This window comes from Nerophis lumbriciformis, linkage group LG14 (genome assembly GCF_033978685.3).
Source record: "Nerophis lumbriciformis linkage group LG14, RoL_Nlum_v2.1, whole genome shotgun sequence".
In the NCBI taxonomy this organism is placed as follows: domain Eukaryota; kingdom Metazoa; phylum Chordata; class Actinopteri; order Syngnathiformes; family Syngnathidae; genus Nerophis; species Nerophis lumbriciformis.
Genome location: NC_084561.2, coordinates 12694072 through 12715614, shown reverse-complemented (window position 1 = coordinate 12715614; position 21543 = coordinate 12694072). Strand labels below are relative to the sequence as shown.

General features: G+C 39.4%; 1 protein-coding gene across 16 annotated transcripts in view; it reads right to left on the bottom strand.

Annotated features, from left to right (window-relative positions):
- The window catches only part of LOC133616581 (ephrin type-B receptor 3-like), a 160716-nt gene that overhangs the window by 33742 nt on the left and 105431 nt on the right, over nt 1-21543 (bottom strand). For all 16 annotated transcript variants that reach the window (XM_061976019.2, XM_061976030.2, XM_061976024.2 and 13 more), the window contains exons 4-5: nt 7364-7519; nt 1503-1838 (exon numbers count right to left, since the gene is read on the bottom strand). In XM_061976019.2, the coding sequence (XP_061832003.1) occupies nt 1503-1838; nt 7364-7519 (492 nt within the window). The remainder of the gene's footprint in view (nt 1-1502; nt 1839-7363; nt 7520-21543) is intronic.

Genomic DNA, 21543 nt, shown 5'->3' with positions numbered 1-21543 from the left:
CCTTATATATGAAAAACATCAAAAATAGACCATTCATGGTCAGTGCGCCTTATAATTCGGTGCGGCTTTTATATGAAAAAAGATTAAAAAAAATAGACCATTCATCAGCTGTGTGCCTTATAATCCGGTGCATTTTATATATGAAAAAAAAAAGATAAAAAATAGACCATTCATCGGCAGTGCGCCTTATAATACGGTACGCCTTATATATGAAAAAATATTTAGAAAAAATAGACCATTCATCGGCAGTGCGCTTTATAATCCGGTGCACCTTGTATATGAAAAAATATCAAACAATTGACCATTCATCGGCAGTGCACCTTATAATCCGGTGCGCTTTATATATGAAAAAATATATAAAAACAAATAGACCATTCATCGGCAGTGCGCCTTATATGCCGGTGCGCCTTATACATGAAAAGAAGATCAAAAATAGACCATTCATTGGCTGTGCGCCTTATAATCCGGTGCGCCATATATATGAAAAAAAGATCAAAACTAGACCATTCATCGGCAGTGCGCCTTAAAATCCGGTGCGCCTTATATATGAAAAAATGTCAAAAATAGACCATTCATCGGCAGTGCGCCTTATAATCCGGTGCGCCTTATACATGAAAAAAGGTCAAAACTAGACCATTCATCGGCAGTGCCCCTTATAATCCGGTGCGCCTTTCATATGAAAAAAGATCAAACATAGACCATTCAACAGCTGTGTGCCTTATAATCTGGTGCGTTTTATATATGAAAAAAAAAGATCAAAAATAGACCATTCATCGGCAGTGCGCCCTATAATACGGTGCACCTTATATATGAAAACAGATTTTGAAAAAATAGACCATTCATCGGCAGTGCGCTTTATAATCCGGTGCGCCTTGTATATGAAAAAAATATCAAACAATTGACCATTCATCGGCAGTGCGCCTTATAATCCGGTGCGCCTTATATATGAAAAAAATATAAAAACAAATAGACCAGTCATCGGCAGTGCGCCTTATAGGCCGGTGCGCCTTATACATGAAAAAAAGATCAAAAATAGACCATTCATCGGCAGTGCACCTTATTATCCGGTGCGCCTTATATATGAAAAAAGATCGAAAATAGACCATTCATTGGCGGTGCGCCTTATAATCCGGTGTGCCCTATGGTCCGGAAAATCCGGTATGTCTTCTACAGTGACCTAGTTACTGGTGTTGCTGTAGGGCTGGTGGAGCAGTGGGCTTCTAGAATACTTCATCATGTTGAGTACACTCCCTATTGCTATTTGGAGTGGTGTTGGAACAAAGCAAGCAGTGGGTGTTTAAAACAAAGTTCTTTGGTAAGCTCATTCAGAAGACCGTCTGTGCTCTTGATCCTTGTTCAAAGTAGAACTACGTAACGCACGCCTACCTGCACACAAGGAATTGATCGCTACTTTCCCCGGCACATGAATGTAATTTTTTAACAAAGCCCCGACGTGTTCAGAGCAGATCGAGTGGCCTCACAAAAGGGAAAGCTGCACTTACCGGCCTGATTGGTGGTGATGTTGACCGCGGAGAACTGAGGCGTGTACGGGCTCTTGTTGGAGACCCCGTTGACCGCCTGGATCTCGAAGCTGTACTGCGTGTGGGCCTGGAGGTTGCGGACCGCCACCCTGCGCTGGGTCAGGCCCAGGTGGCGCGGCGAGATGTCCACGTTGTCGTCGCAGCGGGAGCACATCCCCCGCTCGGGCAGGCACTTCTTGCAGATGACGTTGTAGAAGGTGTCGTCGCGGCCGCCCAGCTCCCGGGGCTCGCTCCACTCCAGGACCAGCGAGGTTTCGTTCACGCTGGAGATGACGTTGCGCGGGGCGGAGGGTACAGCTGCAGGGAAACAATAGGTTGGGGATGAGTACGAATGAAATCCCCGTGCATAATGGCTGCATCAAAATGTTTTTTTCTTCTTTTTTTTTTGGACGGGCAATAGAGAAGAGAACTCAGCTTGCATCGTCACACACAAATGTGTTCAATGGTGCTCCTTTTCCTGTGCCATTGTTGTTGTTTTTTAATGTTAACTAGGACATTTGTTTCCCTTCTAATGACTGTGCTCCAGCTCTACACTTGAATTGCATTCTCACTACTACTACTCAGTGTGTGTGTGTGTGTGTGTGTGTGTGAGGAAATCCATTGGCAATTCTTATCTAATTACCATAAATCTTATCTCAGTGTGCTGGGGGGGACACCCGCCACTAACCGCCTCACCCCAGCAAAGTAAACACACTGCAGCAATGCTTGAATCCGACATAATATCACATACCCCGTATCATTCTAATATTGTTTTTTTTTGCCGATATCAAAGTTAAAAAGTAAAGTACCAATCATTGTCACACACACACTAGGTGTGGTGAGATTATCCTCTGCATTTGACCCATCCCCTTGTTCACCCCCTGGGAGGTGAGGGGAGCAGTGAGCAGCAGCGGTGGCCGCGCCCGGCAATCATTTTTGGTGATTAACCCCTGTTACCTATGTCTAGCTTGTGCGCTATTGTGTGCTTAGCTGTTGTGTAGCTGCAAGCTCCTCGTAGCCTATAGCCAGCATGTTTACCTGTTCAGCTTTGCACAGAAACGTAGATTCTTGTCAGGTCTACAATCAATGCATTTTCAGGGGTGTCAAACGTACGGCCCACGGGCCGGATCAGGTGTTTTCCGGCCCGCGTGATGAGTTTGCCAAGTATAACAATTAGCTGTTTTGTTTTGTTTGTTTTACGTAAGAAACTGCTGTTTGAATTGTGTCCACTAGATGTCATAATATAAATTCTGTTAGGCAAGCAAACGGTTTATACCGGGGCCAAGCAATGCATGCAATGGTCTCCAATAGAGATGTCCGATAATGGCTTTTTTGCCGATATTCCGATATTGTCCAACTCTTAATTACCGATACCGATATCAACCAATACCGATATATACAGTCGTGGAATTAACACATTATTATTTCTAATTTTGTTGTGATGCCCCGCTGGATACATTAAACAATGTAACAAGGTTTTCCAAAATAAATCAACTCAAGTTATGGAAAAAAAAATGCCAACATGGCACTGCCATATTTATTATTGAAGTCACAAAGTGCATTATTTTTTTTAACATGCCTCAAAACAGCAGCTTGGAATTTGGGACATGCTCTCCCTGAGAAAGCATGAGGAGGTTGAGGTGGGCGGAATTGGGGGGGGCGGGGTTCAAGTGGGGTAGGGGGTAGCAGGGGATGTATATTGTAGCGTCCCGGAAGAGTTAGTGCTGGGTATTTGTTCTGTTGTGTTTATGTTGTGTTACGGTGCGGATGTTCTCCCGAAATGTGTTTGTCATTCTTGTTTGGTGTGGGTTCACAGTGTGGCACATATTTGTAACAGTGTTACAGTTGTTCATACGGCCACCCTGTAGTGTGACCTGTATGGCTGTTGACCAAGTATGCCTTGCATTCACTTGTGTTTGTGTGAAAAGCCGTAGATATTATGTGTATCTATTGGCGCTCTGTACTTATCCCTACGTCCGTGTACCAATACGTACAGCGACGTTTTAAAAAGTCATACATTTTACTTTTTGAAACCGATACCGATAATTTCCGATATTACATTTTAAAGCATTTAAATGCTATGATATTATCGGTAAACTTGAGGATTATTTGTGATTTGTACGTTTTCATAATGTACTTGTTAAATTTTTGGCTAAAAGTAAAACAAAGAAAAACCAACCTGGACTTGTCTTTATTTTTAAGTTTTCATGCCATGATTTTACCGTTACGGCCCACTCGGGGAATAGATTTTCCTGCATGCGGCCCCTGAGCTAAAATGAGTTTGACCCCCCTTGTTCTACAAGAGTGTATTGGCTGTTAATAAAAGCAGTGTGGTCACTTTGTTGAAAAAAATCCCAAAAACCTTGAATAGAGATAAACTGCTCTTCAACGGCAGCTGGACCAGGGGGATAATGTTTTCGGATAACGTTGGGAAAACAAGCAGAAGTGTTTGCCTTCTCTGTGGGAGAAAGAGCTTCTGTCCCGAGTGGTGATAACCGCTACTGAGGACCCGGAATCTTCAGGACTTCTGACACCCTGCATTGATCGGTCTACCCCAGAGGTGTCAAAGTCAAGGCCCCCGGGATGATTAAGTTAAAGTTAAAGTACCAATGATAGTCACACACACACTAGGTGTGGTGAGATTGTCCTCTGCATTTGACCCATCACCCTTGATCACCCCCTGGGAGGTGAGGTGAGGGGAGCAGTGAGCAGCAGCGGTGGCTGCGCCCGGGAATCATTTTGGTGATTTAACCCCCAATTCCAACCTTTGATGCTGAGTGCCAAGCAGGGAGGTAAGGGGGCCCATTTTTATAGTCTTTGGTATGACTCGGCCGGGGTTTGAACTATTTGATTAGTGTTAGAACCGGCCCGCAGGCCACAGCCGCCTGCTGCTGTTTTGCACGTACCAATACTCCATTAATGTTGGCGCTAGGAGGACCCCATCAAGTCATAAAAATGGGGTCCCACAGTAAATTTTTGGGTTCCCACTTTTTTGTAGCCATTTTGAAAACTGATGATAAATGTACAATCGCGATCAAAAGTTTACATACACTTGTAAAGAACATAATGTCATGGCTGTCTTGAGTTTACAATGAATTCTACAACTCGTATTTTTTTGTGATAGAGTGATTGGAGAACATACTTGTTGGTCACAAAAAACATTCATGAAGTTTGGTTCTTTTATGAATTTATTATGGGTCTACTGAAAGTGAGACCCAATCAAAGGTATACATACAGCAATGTTAATATTTGCTTACATGTCTTTTGGCAAGTGTCACTGCAATAAGGCGCTTTTGGTAGCCATCCACAAGCTTCTGATTGAATTTGTGACCACTCCTCTTGACAAAATTGGTGCATTTCAGCTAAATGTGTTGGTTTTCTGACATGGACTTGTTTCTTCAGCATTGTCCACACGTTTAAGTCAGGACTTTGGGAAGGCCATTTTAAAACCTTAATTCTAACCTGATTTAGCCATTCCTTTACCACTTTTGACGTGTGTTTGGGGTCATTGTCCTGTTGGAACACCCAACTGCGCCCAAGACCCAACCTCCGGGCTGATGATTTTAGGTTGTCTTGAAGAATTTGGAGGTAATCCTCCTTTTTCATTGTCCCATTTACTCTCTGTAAAGCACCAGTTCCATTGGCAGCAAAACAGGCCCAGAGCATAATACTACCACCATCATGCTTGACGGTAGGCCTGATGTTCCTGGGATTAAAGGCCTCACCTTTTCTCCTCCAAACATATTGCTGGGAATTGTGGCCAAACAGCTAATTTTTTGTTTCAACAGACATCACATGGACAAAGATAAGACCTTCTGGAGGGAAGTTCTGTCAGATGAAACAAAAATTGAGCTGTTTGACCACAATACCCAGCAGTATGTTTGGAGGAGAAAAGGTGAGGCCTTTAATGCCAGGAGCAGCAGTCCTACCGTCAAGCATGGTGGTGGTAGTATTATGCTCTGGGCCTGTTTTGCTGCCAATGGAACTGGTGCTTTAAATGGGACAATGAAAAAAGAGGATTACCTCCAAATTCTTCAGGACAACCTAAAATCATCAGCCTTGGGCGCTTGGGTGTTCCAACAGGACAATGACCCCAAACACACGTCAAAAGTGGTAAAGGAATGGCTAAATCAGGCTAGAATCAAGGTTTTAGAATGGCCTTCCCAAAGTCCTGACCCATAACAAATTCATAAAAGAACCAAACTTCATGAATGTTTTTTGTGACCAACAAGTATGTGCTCCAATCACTCTATCACAAAAAAAAAAAAAAGAGTTGTAGTAATGATTGGAAACTCAAGACAGCCATGACATTATGTTCTTTACCTACTCACTGGCCTCGTGGTTAGAGTGTCAGATCGGTAGGTTGTGAGTTCAAACCCCGGCCGAGTCATACCAAAGACTATAAAAATGGGACCCATTACCTCCCTGCTTGGCACTCAGCATCAAGGGTTGGAATTGGGGGTTAAATCACCAAAAATGATTCCCGCCCACTGCTCCCCTCACCTCCCAGGGGGTGAACAAGGGGATGGGTCGAATGCAGAGGACAAATTTTACCACACCTAGTGTGTGTGTGACAATCATTGGTACTTTAACTTTACAAGTATATGTAAACGTTTGATTGTGACTGTATGCATTACCCTGTTATATCTCACATTCTATATTGTGCTTTGGAAATAGGTTGTCATAAATAGGGATGTCCGATAATGGCTTTTTGCCGATATCCGATATTGTCCAACTCTTTAATTACCGATACCGATATCAACCCGATACTATATATATATATATATATATATATATATATATATATATACATATATATATATATATATATATATATATATATATATATATATATATATATATATATATATATATATATATATATATATATATATACACACATATATACACACATATATATATATATATATATATATATATATATATATATATATTTTTTATTTTTTTTTAATTTATATATATATATATATATATTTATTTATATATATATGTATATATATATATATAAATGTATATATATACAGTCGTGGAATTAACACATTATTATGCCTAATTTGGACAACCAGGCATGGTGAAGATAAGGTACTTTAAAAAAAATATATATACAATAAAATAAGATAAATAAGTTAAAAACATTTTCTTGAATAAAAAAGAAAGTAAAACAATATAAAAACGGTTACATAGAAACCAGTAATTAATGAAAATGAGTAAAATTAACTGTTAAAGGTTAGTACTATTAGTGGACCAGCAGCATGCACAATCATGTGTGCTTACGGACTGTATCCCTTGCAGACTGTATTGATATATATTGATATATAATGTAGGAACTAGAATATTAATAACAGAAAGAAACAACCCTTTTGTGTGAATGAGTGTAAATGGGGGAGGGAGGTTTTTTGGGTTGGTGCACTAATTGTAAGTGTATCTTGTGTTTTTTATGTTGATTTAATAAAAAAATAAAAAATAAAAAAAATACCGATAATAAAAGCATTTTAACGCATTTATCGGCCGATATTATCGGACATCTCTAGTCATAAACGTTACTTGATTCATTAAAAAAAATAATACGAAAAAAATGTATGCATATATAAATGTATTCAGTTATTCATTCATTCACTTTCTTCTTTCCTTCATGGATCTAAACTCTACCGCTGCCTGTATTTTTTTTTCTATATGTTTATTGTAATATTTTCAGAATGTGGCCAAAGTAAGACAAAATAAACCCGACCTGAAGTTGTCTTTATTTTTTAGTTTTATACCCACTTCTCACCCCTGACTGTCCACAGGATACGTAGTCAAACAAAGAAACGGTCTTCACTTACTGGTGCAGGGAGAGTCCGGGGTGTCCGTGTCCGATCGGTAGTAACCGTTTCGGCAGGAGCAAACGCTCGCCGCCGCGGAACTGGCACGGCTGTTTGCAGGGCATGGCAGACAGAATCCGTCCCCTTGCTTGTACTTGAAGGTGCCAGGGCTGCAAGCTAAAGTGAAAGACAAAAACAAAATGCCAATAAATAACCATCATGTATTGTTCATGCACACGTATTTTTAGTCCACATAGGAAATCACCCGGGTCAACTTTTATGGCGTAGTCATACCCGTGGCCTACATTTGCTCACATGACTCATGTCTTATCTAATTGGTTCGGCTCGTGTTTGTTAACGTCCATGCGTACCCGTTCACACGACGCTTATGGCAAAAGTCCCACACATAAAAACAAGATTAAGTGCACAAAGAGTAGAGTGTTTCATAGGGGGGGAAAAAGCTTTTAGATGCTTGACTTTTTAACACACACGGGTTGCTTTCAAATTGTTGAATTGCACTCAATATATGAGGAATCTTCTCCAGCAACAGAAGTTAATCTCACTTGAAGTTATTGTTGGAATCAGAATCAGAATACCTTTATTGTCATTGTATGGAAACAACGAAATTGGACAGCAATCCAGCTCAGTGCTTTTAAATAGTCTTGAGACAACAAACAATAATACAACAATTTAAAATATAAAAACATAACATGTTAAAATACACAGTAGATCTCTATCATAGGCAAGCAAGTTAATAAAGTGGTGAGTGTTCAGGTATGTGCAGAGTTTAGGGCAATAACAGCTCTAGGATAGAAACTGTTTTTTCAATCTATTTGTCCTTGCTTTGATGGTCTTATAGCGCCTCCCTGAGGGCCTGCAGTTCAAGCCAGTGGTGACCTGGGCGGGATGAGTCCCTGAGGATGCTGTTTGCTCTCCTGTTGCAGTGTCTCTTATACAGCTCCCCTAGAGATGTAAGAACTAAGGGGCCTTAGATGCATCACAATTGGGATGCGGGCTATTCTGAAACTATAGACAAACACCCAAATGTTTATTATTTAAAGGGGAACTGGACTTTTTTTGGAATTTTATTTCTGTAGGATTCTAAATAAAAGAAAAACGCTTGCAAGATGCGGCTAATGGGACTGCAATATTTAACCGTATTTTGGTCCTTTTTAAGCAATAACAAAACTTATTTCCTCGTTTTATTTAGTTTTCATTCCCATAGCAACGCACTTCCGACTTCCGGCAACACATGTGTATTCTTACTTCCGGAAACAAACGCGAGTGTTTTCTAATCATGGCCGACTTGGTATTAGAAAACAAAGACGGCTATTTTTGGACAAATTGAGATTCACAATGTCAGGTTCGGACACTGATGACATCTATTAAACAAGACAAGAAGCAAGGAATTAAACAGAGACAGAATTAAATTTGGCTCAATTGAGGAGAGACGTCCGAACTGTACAGTCTCACCACGCTCTGGCGAAAGATTGTACGCCTCCTCTTATATTTGGACTTTCCCTGATTACATGGCAACAGCTGTTTCTAAGGGACGGGGTCGTAAACAGCCATTGCCTTTGGTTACAAAACAGTTCAAAGAAAAGGTCGTAAACAGTTCACAGAAAAGGTCGCCTTGAGGGGAGTCTGGTCCTGCTTCCTCTCCGCTTTGTAGTTCTCGGGTCAAGACAATATATTTCCGTGGATTACAATACATCAAAGAAACAGAACACCTTCATGTTGCTTTCCATCCTACACAGTGGAGTTTTACAAGCCGTCTTCTTGGCAGGATCAAAGACAGCTTTTGTCTTCTCGCCGGGAACTCATGGCAACACAAAGTTGTGTGATAACTTAGATGCGGTTATTCGAACACACAACCTTATCTTTTTGAAGCTGAATATACGGAGGATGAACTGCTGCTCATAGAAAGGAGCACAGAGAGAGGCTACAATGTGTAGCAGACGGAAGCCGAGAGAGTGAGGTCGGAGTGACTTGACGCTGTAAATGTGGAACTTGGAGCCAAGCTATGCCGACATAAATAGAGTGCTTATCCAAAATAAACTGGAAAAAACGTCCCCCGGGCCAGCTGGGCCAAACAGACAAATGTCCATCGAGTGAGTCACTATAATATTGATCATGATACACGCAGCACGTCGTGCTTGTTAGGACAACTATATACGCTGTCGACTAAGCTGTGTATAAACAAAACATGAAATAAATGATAAATGGGTTGTACTTGTATAGCGCTTTTCTACCTTCAAGGTACTCAAAGCGCTTTGACACTACTTCCACATTTACCCATTCACACACACATTCACACACTGATGGAGGGAGCTGCCATGCAAGGCGCTAACCAGCACCCATCAGGAGCAAGGGTGAAGTGTCTTGCTCAGGACACAACGGACATGACGAGGTTGGTACTAGGTGGGGATTGAACCAGGGACCCTCGGGTCGCGCACGGCCATTCTTCCACTGCGCCACGCCGTCCCTGTGGGCTAATACTTTACAGATACTGTAATATGATTGTTCATGTTTTCAGTCAGTACAGATTGGTGTCCTAATGCATTTTGTTGTGCATTACAATCTCAAAAGCCTTTCAGCTGCTGACGCAGAATCTAGTTTGCGGTTAAGGCCGTAGCAAGGCGATGTGTTACTACGCTAGAAAAATAGTTCGCTCTTACAATAACAATGTCGTTACAGCTTGGTTATTATACAGGTTTCGGAATATAAATTAAGTTTTGTTGGCGGTTTTTGGATGCATTTTAAAGTGATTTAGATGCTGGATTTCCCCCCATTAGCATTATTGCTCTCCACCTTGAAGGAGCGGATTATTACAAATTAAAATGCACAAAAAAAATACTGTTTTCTTGTCTCCCATAAGGATTGTGAACGTTAAGCAAAATACATAAAAAAGTGCAATTGCCCCTTCAGTAAGTACAATAAAGTACCGGTAATACAGACAGAAACAGAGGTGCCGCTAAGCTAGCTTGAATGTGAAGTGGTTAAACAAACAAAATAATACGTGCTTTGTACACTTCAACAATAGTCTGACTGAAGCATAACTAAGAGGAAATTAGCAAGTAATTAATAAGTCAGTCGACAGAATAATATCAACACAAAGCGACAACACAGTGAGCCAGTAAATATGTCACAACTCGTTCAGCTGCATGCCTACGGCGAGCCTAAGCTAGTAGGGGCAACGTGCCAACGTATTCCATTGTTGTAGACCACGTGGAAAGGAGAACAGTTTTTATCCAACCGGCATCATAGATCTATAAAACCACAGAAATAAAACACCAGAAAACACTCTACATAGTGCATTAAGATAGGTTGATCTCACCATACTGTTTTTTTTATTACTGGTTATATTTGACTTATGTTCAGTATTTAATATTGATTAAATATATTTCATTACACATGTGATTAGCCCAGTTTCATTGTTAAATTATCTTATTTATCTTGTCTTTTTTTATTACTGGCTATATTTTACTTATATTCAGTATTTAATACTGATTAAATATATGTCATTACACAGTTTCATTGTTGAATTATCGTATTTATCTTGTTTTTTTTATTATTAAAGGTTATATTTTACTTATATTCAGTATTTAATACTGATTAAATATATTTCATTACACATGTGATTAGCCCAGTTTCATTGTTAAATTATCTTATATATCTTTTTTTTTTTTTATAACTGGTTATATTTTACTAATATTCAGTATTTAATACTGATTAAATATATTTCATTACACATGTGATTAGCCCAGTTTCATTGTTAAATTATCTTATTTATCTGGTTTTTTTTGTTACTGGTTATACTTTACTTATATTCAGTATTTAATACTGATTAAATATATTTCAAATAGAGCCCAGTTTCATTGTTAAATTATCTTATTTATCTTGTTTTTTTTATTACTGGTTATATTTTACTTATATTCAGTATTTAATATTGATTAAATATATTTCATTACACATGTGATTAGCCCAGTTTCATTGTTAAATTATCTTATTTATCTTGTTTGTTTTTTTACTGGTTATATTTGACTTATATTCCGTATTTAATACTGATTAAATATATTTCATTACACATGTGATTAGCCCAGTTTCATTGTTAAATTATCTAATTTATCTTATTTATCTTGTTTTTTTTATTACTGGTTATATTTGACTTATATTCAGTATTTAATACTGATTAAATATATTTCATTACACATGTGATTAGCCCAGTTTCATTGTTAAATTATCTTATTTATCTTGTTTATCTGTTTTGTTTTGTTTTGTTACCGGTTATACTTTACTTATATTCAGTATTTAATACTGATTAAATATATTTCAAATAGAGCCCAGTTTCATTGTTAAATTATCTTATTTATCTTTTTTTTTTAAATTACTGGTTATATTTTACTTATATTCAGTATTTAATATTGATTAAATATATTTCATTACACATGTGATTAGCCCAGTTTCATTGTTAAATTATCTTATTTATCTTGTTTGTTTTTTTACTGGTTATATTTGACTTATATTCAGTATTTAATACTGATTAAATATATTTCATTACACATGTGATTAGCCCAGTTTCATTGTTAAATTATCTAATTGATCTTATTTATCTTGTTTTTTTTATTACTGGTTATATTTTACTTATATTCAGTATTCAATACTGATTAAATATATTTCATTACACAGTTTCATTGTTAAATTATCTTATTTATCTTGTTTTTTATAACTGGTTATATTTTACTTATATTCAGTATTTAATACTGATTAAATATATTGCATTAAACATGTGATTAGCCCAGTTTCATTGTTAAATTATCTTATTTATAGCATTCCCAGTTTAAAACATTTAAACTGAATTTTAAAACTGGTTATTTTCTTTATGGCTTTTTTATTTATTTCCTTTTATCATTCACAATCACACCTATGATGTAAATGTTTGAATGACAATAACTCGGAATCTGAAAGAGTTCTTTGTGCCGTACGTTTACAACACGGACCCTGGGAATGATATTTAACAGGTAACTCTTTTATCAACAAAATATCTTTATGTTGACAATAAAGAAAACCGCATGAAAATTGATTGAGATATAAGTAAGGTATGATTTATTTCCAATATATTAAATGGGGAAAATGGGAAATTCCTACCCCTACATACTAATAAATGCAACACATTATATTATAGGGTTGGACGGTATACCGATATTAGTATAGTAGTGCGATACTAATGAATCATATTCCGTACTATACCGCCTCTGAAAAGTACCGGTCCACCAATAGCTAAATAGCTAAACATGCTTCACTACACACCGTAGCTCACCGGTGTCAAAATGTAAACAAACACCATTGGTGGATCTACACCTAACATCCACTGTAATGATACCAAGTACAGGAGCGTATCTAGTCGATACTACTATGATTACATAGATATTTTCTTTCTTCTTTCGTTTTTTTTTAATTCATATTATGTTTATAAACTCAGGAAATATGTCCCTGGACACATGAGGAATATGATCAATGTATGTTCCTGCAACTACCGCATTTTTCGGACTATAAGTTGCAGTTTTTTTTCATAGTTTGGCCGGGGGTGCGACTTATACTCAGGAGCGACTTATGTGTGAAATTATTAACACATTACCGTAAAATATCAAATAATATTATTTAGCTCATTCACGTAAGAGACTAGACGTATAAGATTTCATGGGATTTAGCGATTAGGAGTGACAGATTGTTTGGTAAACGTATAGCATGTTCTATATGTTGAATGACTCTTACCATAATATGTTACGTTAACATACCAGGCACGTTCTCAGTTGGTTATTTATGCCTCATATATCGTACACTTATTCAGCCTGTTGTTCACTATTCTTTATTTATTTGAAATTGCCTTTCAAATGTCTATTCTTGCTGTTGGCTTTTATCAAATAAAAGAGTTATGGTTGAAAGCAACAAAAGAAGCAATCACATTATTTAATATAAACATCCCAATGACACTGCAAACTTGAATTCTTGGGGATCTACATCAATTTAGTAACGTGTCATCAAAGAGTAAAAATGCTTTTTTTTCAATATGCATAATAACAAAAAGGGTAATATTTAAAAAAATGGATAGCTGTTGATAGTCCAACTCATACTGACTGGTACACACAAGCTATGGAGATGATATCAGTAGAACAAACTGCATTTAGTTTAGATAATAATGAGTCATATATTGGAATATGGGATCCATTATTTAAATTTGTTTCAACTAATAAATGAACCAAAATATGACTTATTATATCTTTGTGGAAAATGTTGGACGCGGTGTGTTGTCAGGCTTATGGGATGTGATTCAAGTGTAAGCCACTGTGACACTATTGTTCATTTTTTATTTTGTTATTAATGATTGGAATGATAATATCAATGAGGGTTTTTTTAATCACTGCTATTTGGAAATTGTTACTAATATTGATGCTGTTGTTGATAATGTTCATTTTTGTTTCACTACATTTGGATTTGTGTGTCCTCAATTGCTCTCAATTGCTCTGTTTATTGTTGTTCTTAATGTTGCTGGGACGGGTTTGGTTTTGGAATTGGATTGCATTGTTGTGTATTGTTTTGTTGATTGATTAATAAATTCATTTAAAAAAAAAAAAAAAAAAAAAATTCCCCAAAAAAGGCGACTTATACTTCAGTGCGACTTATATATGTTTTTTTCCCTTCTTTATTATGCATTTTCGGCCGTTGCGACTTATACTCCGAAAAATACGGTACTTGGTATCGGATTGATACCCAAATTTGTGGTACCATCCAAAACTAATGTAAAGTATCCAAACAACAGAAGAATAAGTGATTATTACATTTTAACAGAAGTGTAGATAGAACATGTTAAAAGAGAAAGTAATCCAATCCAATCCAATCCACTTTATTTATATAGCACATTTAAACAACAAAATGTTTCCAATGTGCTGCACAACAATATTAAACACAATTAAAAACAATATAAAATAAATATGATTAAAAACAATTTTAAAGGGTAAAACCAATTAAAACAGTAAACAGAATAGAAAAAATAGAAAGTAAGCAGATATTAACAGTAAATCAACAATTCATTTTCTACCACTCGTCCTTAATAATTTTCAAAAAATAATAGAATGAGAAATGACACAATATGTTACTGCATGCTAAATTAGGAGCCTTTGTTTGTTTACTTACTAATAAAAGACATGTTCTCTTGTATGTTCACTATTTTATTTAAGGACAAACTAGAAATAATAAAAATTTGTTTAATGTACCGTAAGATAATAATGCAATTTTTTGTGGTCCCCTTTATTTAGAAAAGTATCGAAATAATGTTGTACCGCTACCAAAATATTGGTATTGGGACACGACTATTACATTATAGTAGTTTATATCTGATGATGAACTGTGAACTGATTGCAAATCAGTGCTTAGTAAAGAAAGAGGTCAGCATTGTTCACCTTATAAGCACAAAACTGTACACTTGTCTCGCGCAAAAAGGAGAATTATTACCCCCGGCTTCTGAGTTTAAGTTAGTTTTGGCTTCCTGTTAAAAGGTCGGAGGTCACCAAAGCGGACCACTTAAAGCTCCTGCAGCCAGTCCAAAACTCAATATTAGCACATGGCCTCCAGTTGGCGGAGTCGTGTACATTAGCCCTGAGTGTGTTTGTTCTTCCACCATTAATCAGAGTTATCCACACCACTGACTAAAAGGAAGTAGAGCTGGATAAACACATAAAAATGCCCTTGACGTGTAGCAGGCGGCGTCTAGAACGGCCCACCCGTTGGCGGAGGCCACGCGGGTTCATGCGAGTTCACCCCCTGCGCAAAGAACCCCCCCCCCCCTTCTAGCAATTTCCCTACTCGGGAGAGATAAAATTCTCAACATGTTGGCCGAATAAAAGACGTTAAAGAAGCGCCTCCATTAAATTGGGCCTTTTTTTTTTTTTTTCCGGGTTTAAAGTGCTGATCAATCATTTCTCGCGAGTAAAGGGGGTCATCTTCTCGCTTTCATCCATTTCCCCCCCCTAAGGAACCAACTAAAGAATGAGAAAGAAAGACAAGAGGGAGAGAAAATGAGAGGGAGAGGTAGAAGATGTGGAGGCAGTGGAAATGTTAATCCCGCGAGCGCTTCTGCACCCCCACCCCCCTTTACCTCCGTACTCCCCGGTGTCTTATCCTCTCATGCAGAACATCGGGGGCTTAAAAAGCTGATTAAAAATGAATTGTGAAATTGGAAAGTGTGGCGCAAATGAGGGGAGAGGCTCATCGATTAATAGCAATGCAGACATCCTTACTGGCGTATTAATGAGAGAAATGGCCTTCAGATTAGAATGGAATGAGGTGTGGAAAAATGGAAGGTGCTAAAGGAGGCGTCGTCCTCTGGGAGAGCGTTGTGGAAAAAGGTATTATTGAGTAATGTAAAAGGTGAGGACCAAAAGTGACGCTTGGGCCTGCACCATCAGCTGCCGGGAACACATTGGTTTCTAATAGAGATGTCCGATGTGTGGAGGGGGGCGTGGCCTGCGGACCTGCAGCGAAGCGAGGTGTGTCAGGATCGGAGCAAGACCTCCACAATTTGAATAAGTTTTGCTTTTCAGCCATGTTCAAGTTTCTCTCGCTCCTTGCCGACTGCTGCCTTTAACAGAGCGACATGTGATCAGACAAACACTCACAGCTGTGTCATCTAGGCACCTGTCACTAATCTCGAAGCCGATCCTGACACACCTCGTTTCGCTGCAGTTCCACAGGCCACGCCCCCCCCACATCCGATAATGGCTTTTTTTGCCGATATTCCGATATTGTCCAATACCGATATATACTGTCGTGGAATTAACACATTATTATGCTTGATGCATTAAAAAATGTAACAAGGTTTTCCAAAATAAATCAACTCAAGTTATGGAAAGAAATGCCAACATAGCACTGCCATATTTATTATTGAAGTCACAAAGTGCATTATTTTTTTTTTAACATGCCTCAAAACAGCAGTTTGGAATTTGGGACATGCTCTCCCATGGTGGGGCGGGGTAGCGGGGGGTGTATATTGTCGCGTCCCCGGAAGAGTAAGTGCTGCAAGGGTTTCTGGGTATTTGTTCTGTTGTGTTTATGTTGTGTTACGGTGCGGATGTTCTCCCGAAATGTGTTTGTCATTCTTCTTTGGTGTGGGTTCACAGTGTGGCGCATATTTGTAACAGTGTTAAAGTTGTTTATACGGCCACCCTCAGTGTGACCTGTATGGCTGATTACCAAGTATGCATTGCATTCACTTGTGTGTGTGAAAAGCCGTAGATATTATGTGATAGGGCCGGCATGCGTATGTATTGGTATATATATATTACAGTAAATGCCTTTTCAAAACAGGTTACAGGTTGCAAAATATTATTTTGGTTGAAAAAATATTTTTAAAATGTTTTTAACATTTTGAATCGATTCAGAATTGTAATAAATACACAATACGAATAGCGGTTTACATTTTTTCTAGCACCATACTTGCGATTGTTGTCTTCTGTGAGTATAAATTTTACTTACGTATAAAATACTACACGGTCTAGCTCCGTCCTATCTTGTCGATTGCATTGTACCATATGTCCCGGCAAGAAATTTGCGTTCAAAGAACTCCGGCTTATTAGTGATTCCCAGAGCCCAAAAAAAGTCTGCGGGCTATAGAGCGTTTTCTATTCGGGCTCCAGTACTATGGAATGCCCTCCCGGTAACAATTAGAGATGCTACCTCAGTAGAAGCATTTAAGTCCCATCTTAAAACTCATTTGTATACTCTAGCCTTTAAATATCCCCCCTGTTAGACCAGTTGATCTGCCGTTTCTTTTCTTTTCTCCTCTGCTCCCCTTTTCCTTGAGGGGGGGGGGCACAGGTCCGGTGGCCATGGATGAAGTGCTGGCTGTCCAGAGTCGGGACCCGGGGTGGACCGCTCGCCTGTGCATCGGCTGAGAACATCTCTGCGCTGCTGACCCGTCTCCGCTCGGGATGGTGTCCTGCTGGCCCCACTATGGACTGGACTCTTACTATTATGTTGGATCCACTATGGACTGGACTCTCAAAATATTATGTCAGACCCACTCGACATCCATTGCTTTCGGTCTCCCCTATAGGGGGGGGGGTTACCCTTATATGCGGTCCTCTCCAAGGTTTCTCATAGTCATTCACATCGACGTCCCACTGGGGTGAGTTTTTCCTTGCCCTTATGTGGGCTCTGTACCAAGGATGTCGTTGTGGCTTGTGCAGCCCTTTGAGACACTTGTGATTTAGGGCTATATAAATAAAGATTGATTGATTGATTGATTGATAAATTGCACATTGCAAAGCAGAGCTGACAAAAAATAAAATAAAAAGACTGGATTTTAGGAAAGAAATGCTAAAAACGAGTGAAATTATCTCGAATTGATAAAACGTTCGAAATTAAGATTTGTATATCTAAAAATCAGCAGGACTTTTAAACTAGAAGCAAGTATTTTATTCTGAAAACAAGCATTCAACTTGCAATTCTTAAATTTAGCATCCTGGGACTGTTGCAGAATCTTTAAACAATACTACTCAGTGGCCTAGTGGTTAGAGTGTCCGCCCTGAGATCGGTAGCTCCTGAGTTCAAACCCCGACCGAGTCATACCAAAGACTATAAAAATGGGACCCATTACCTCCCTGCTTGGCACTCAGCATCAAGGGTTGGAATTGGGGGTTAAATCATGCACTGTCCCTTTATTTAAACTGTCCACCATGGGTGCCCGAGCTTCCAGCCACTCTGCCCCACATCTTTGGAACTCTTTGCCACCAGACCTTCGAAACTTAGACTCAATATCCCTCTTCAAATTAAGACTCAAAACACACCTATTCCTGACTGCTTATTCATTGTATTCATCTTTTTTTCTCTATCTTTGTTGTTTTTATCCAATTTGATTTTATTGTTTTGATTTTGTCCTTGAGTGCCCAGAAAGGCACCTTATAAATAAAATGTATTATTATTAATCACCAAAAATGATTCCCGGGCGCGGCCACCGCTGCTGCTCACTGCTCCCCTCACCTCCCAGGGGGTGAACAAGGGGATGGGTCAAATGTAGAGGACAAATTTCACCACATTTAGTGTGTGTGTGACAATCATTGGTACTTTTATTATGTTAGATCCACTATGGACTGGACTCTTACTATTATGTTGGATCCACTATGGACTGGACTCTCACAATATTATGTCAGACCCACTCGACATCCATTGCATTCGGTCTCCCCTAGGGGGGTGGGGTTACCCACATATGCGGTCCTCTCCAAGGTTTCTCATAGTCATTCACATCGACGTCCCACTGGGGTGAGTTTTTCCTTGCCCTTATGTGGGCTGTGTCCCGAGGATGTCGTTGTGGCTTGTGCAGCCCTTTGAGACACTTGTGATTTAGGGCTATATAAATAAACATTGATTGACTGATTGATTGATTGACTTTAACTTTATCTTATTTTACTTTCTATGTGGGGAGAACCAACATGTCTTATTTGAATAGTTTTCTCAATTTTAACATCTTTAAACTAGCATATATCAAATATAATAATGCATGCTAAAAAATAAGATTATGATGTGAAGTCAATGACAAAAAAAAAAAAGACAAAAAAAAAGCAAATAGCTCTTAAAACCAGGGACATTTCTGGGAATATATATTTTTTAATCTTGACAAGTGGCAAATAATTTGCAGTGCACTAAAAGGAAGAAGCCATTAGAAACGTCCTCATTGTCATTGGCGATAAGAGCAAAGAAAAGTGCTTGTAAAATTGTGTCTGCCGGAAAGAAGGAGCCTTCTGAGCCCTGACAGCGAGGTGGCGCTACTGAACCTGCGCATAAAGACATATCTCCATCACCTTTGCTCATCAATAACCTTGCCAGCTCTCAGCCTACTGTCTCCATGTGACCTACACGACCCCCGGCCCTCATTTTACGCCCTTGTGCGCCTCCCCCACGCACATTTTCCATTTATCCTGCCCTCTCCTGCTGTCACCTGCACTTTATTTCAGCTGAGACCTCGCTTGGTTAAATTCACCTTGCTCTCAACCTCGGTGAACTCGTCGTGTTGTCTATCAGGACCGGCACCGTCATCTGGGCCCCCATCCGGCTTTCATAAACAGACAGCCTCTCATGCATTTCCATTTATTTAGCAACCAGCTGCCAGGCCAGGTCAGAAGGCCAAACAGCAGGCGGACAAAGTCATCTATAGTGGATTGTTGTACCTTAAAGGGGAACATTATCATCAGACCTATGTAAGCGTCAATATATACCTTGATGTTGCAGAAAAAAGACCATATAATTTTTTAACCAATTTCCAAACTCTAAATGGGTGAATTTTGGCGAATTAAACGCCTTTCTATTATTCGCTCATCGGGAAGCAATCCGCCATTTTCTCAAACACCGAGTCAAATCAGCTCTGTTATTTTCCGTTTTTTCGACTGTTTTCCGTACCTTGGAGACATCATGCCTCGTCGGTGTGTTGTCGGAGGGTGTAACAACACGAACAGGGACGGATTCAAGTTGCACCAGTGGCCCAAAGATGCGAAAGTGGCAAGAAACTGGACGTTTGTTCCGCACACTTTACAGACGAAAGCTATGCTACGACAGAGATGGCAAGAATGTGTGGATATCCTGCGACACTCAAAGCAGATGCATTTCCAACGATAAAGTCAAAGAAATCTGCCGCCAGACCCCCATTGAATCTGCCGGAGTGTGTGAGCAATTCAGGGACAAAGGACCTCGGTAGCACGGCAAGCAATGGCGGCAGTTTGTTCCCGCAGACGAGCGAGCTAAACCCCCTGGATGTCTTGGCTCACACCGTCCCTTATGCCACCAAAGATGATCAAGAGAAGAATATTGACCCTACCTTCCCTGGCCTGCTGACATGAGGGTATGTCTACAGAATATATTAATTGATGAAAATTGGGCTGTCTGCACTCTCAAAGTGCATGTTGTTGCCAAATGTATTTCATATGCTGTAAACCTAGTTCATAGTTGTTAGTTTCCTTTAATGCCAAACAAACACATACCAATCGTTGGTTAGAAGGCGATCGCCGAATTCGTCCTCGCTTTCTCCCGTGTCGCTGGCTGTCGTGTCGTTTTCGTCGGTTTCGCTTGCATACGGTTCAAACCGATATGGCTCAATAGCTTCAGTTTCTTCTTCAATTTCTTTTTCGCTACCTGCCTCCACACTACAACCATCCGTTTCAATACATGCGTAATCTGTTGAATCGCTTAAGCTGCTGAAATCCGAGTCTGAATCCGAGCGAATGTCGCTATAGCTTGCTGTTCTTTCCGCCATGTTTGTTTGTGTTGGCATCACTGTGTGACGTCACAGGAAAATGGACGGGTGTATATAACGATGGTTAAAATCAGGCACTTTGAAACTTTTTTTAGGGATATTGCGTGATGGGTAAAATTTTGAAAAAAACTTCGAAAAATAAAATAAGCCACTGGGAACTGATTTTTAATGGTTTTAACCCTTCTGAAATTGTGATAATGTTCCCCTTTAAGTTGTAGCTAATGTTGCAAAAGTACTTCCAATAGCAAGCGACAGTTACTAACTTACATTCATCTGTTTTCTGCAGTAAACCGTTGCAAAACGTCGGACGAAGACAAAATCGAGTGAAAACCTCAGATGCATTTTTCTCAAGAAATAATGTAGCTGACTTTTTGGTTCCAGACACCCAAAAAATAAACACAAAACCAGAGATGTCCGATAATGGCTTTTTTTGCCATACTTGCCAACCCTCCCGATTTTCCCGAATTGCAGTACCCCTCCCGAAAATCTCCCGGGGCAACCATTTGCCCGAATTTCTCCCGGTTTTCGCCCGGACAACAATATTAAGGGCGTGCCGTGATGACATTGCCTTTAGCGTCCTCTACGACATGTCGTCGCGTCCGCTTTTTCACATAATATGTGCGGCTTCTGTAGACACACACGTAAGTGACTGCAAGGCATACTTGGTCAACAGCCATACAGGTCACACTGAGGGTGGCTGCATAAACAAGTTTAACACTGTTACAAATATGCGCCACACTGTGAACCCACACCAAACAAGAATGACAAACACATTTCGGGAGAACATCCGCACCGTAACACAACATAAACACAACAGAACAAATACCCAGAATCCCTTGCATCCCTAACTCTTCCGGGCTACAATATTCACCCCCGCTACCGGGTGGAAGTGGAGTCGCTC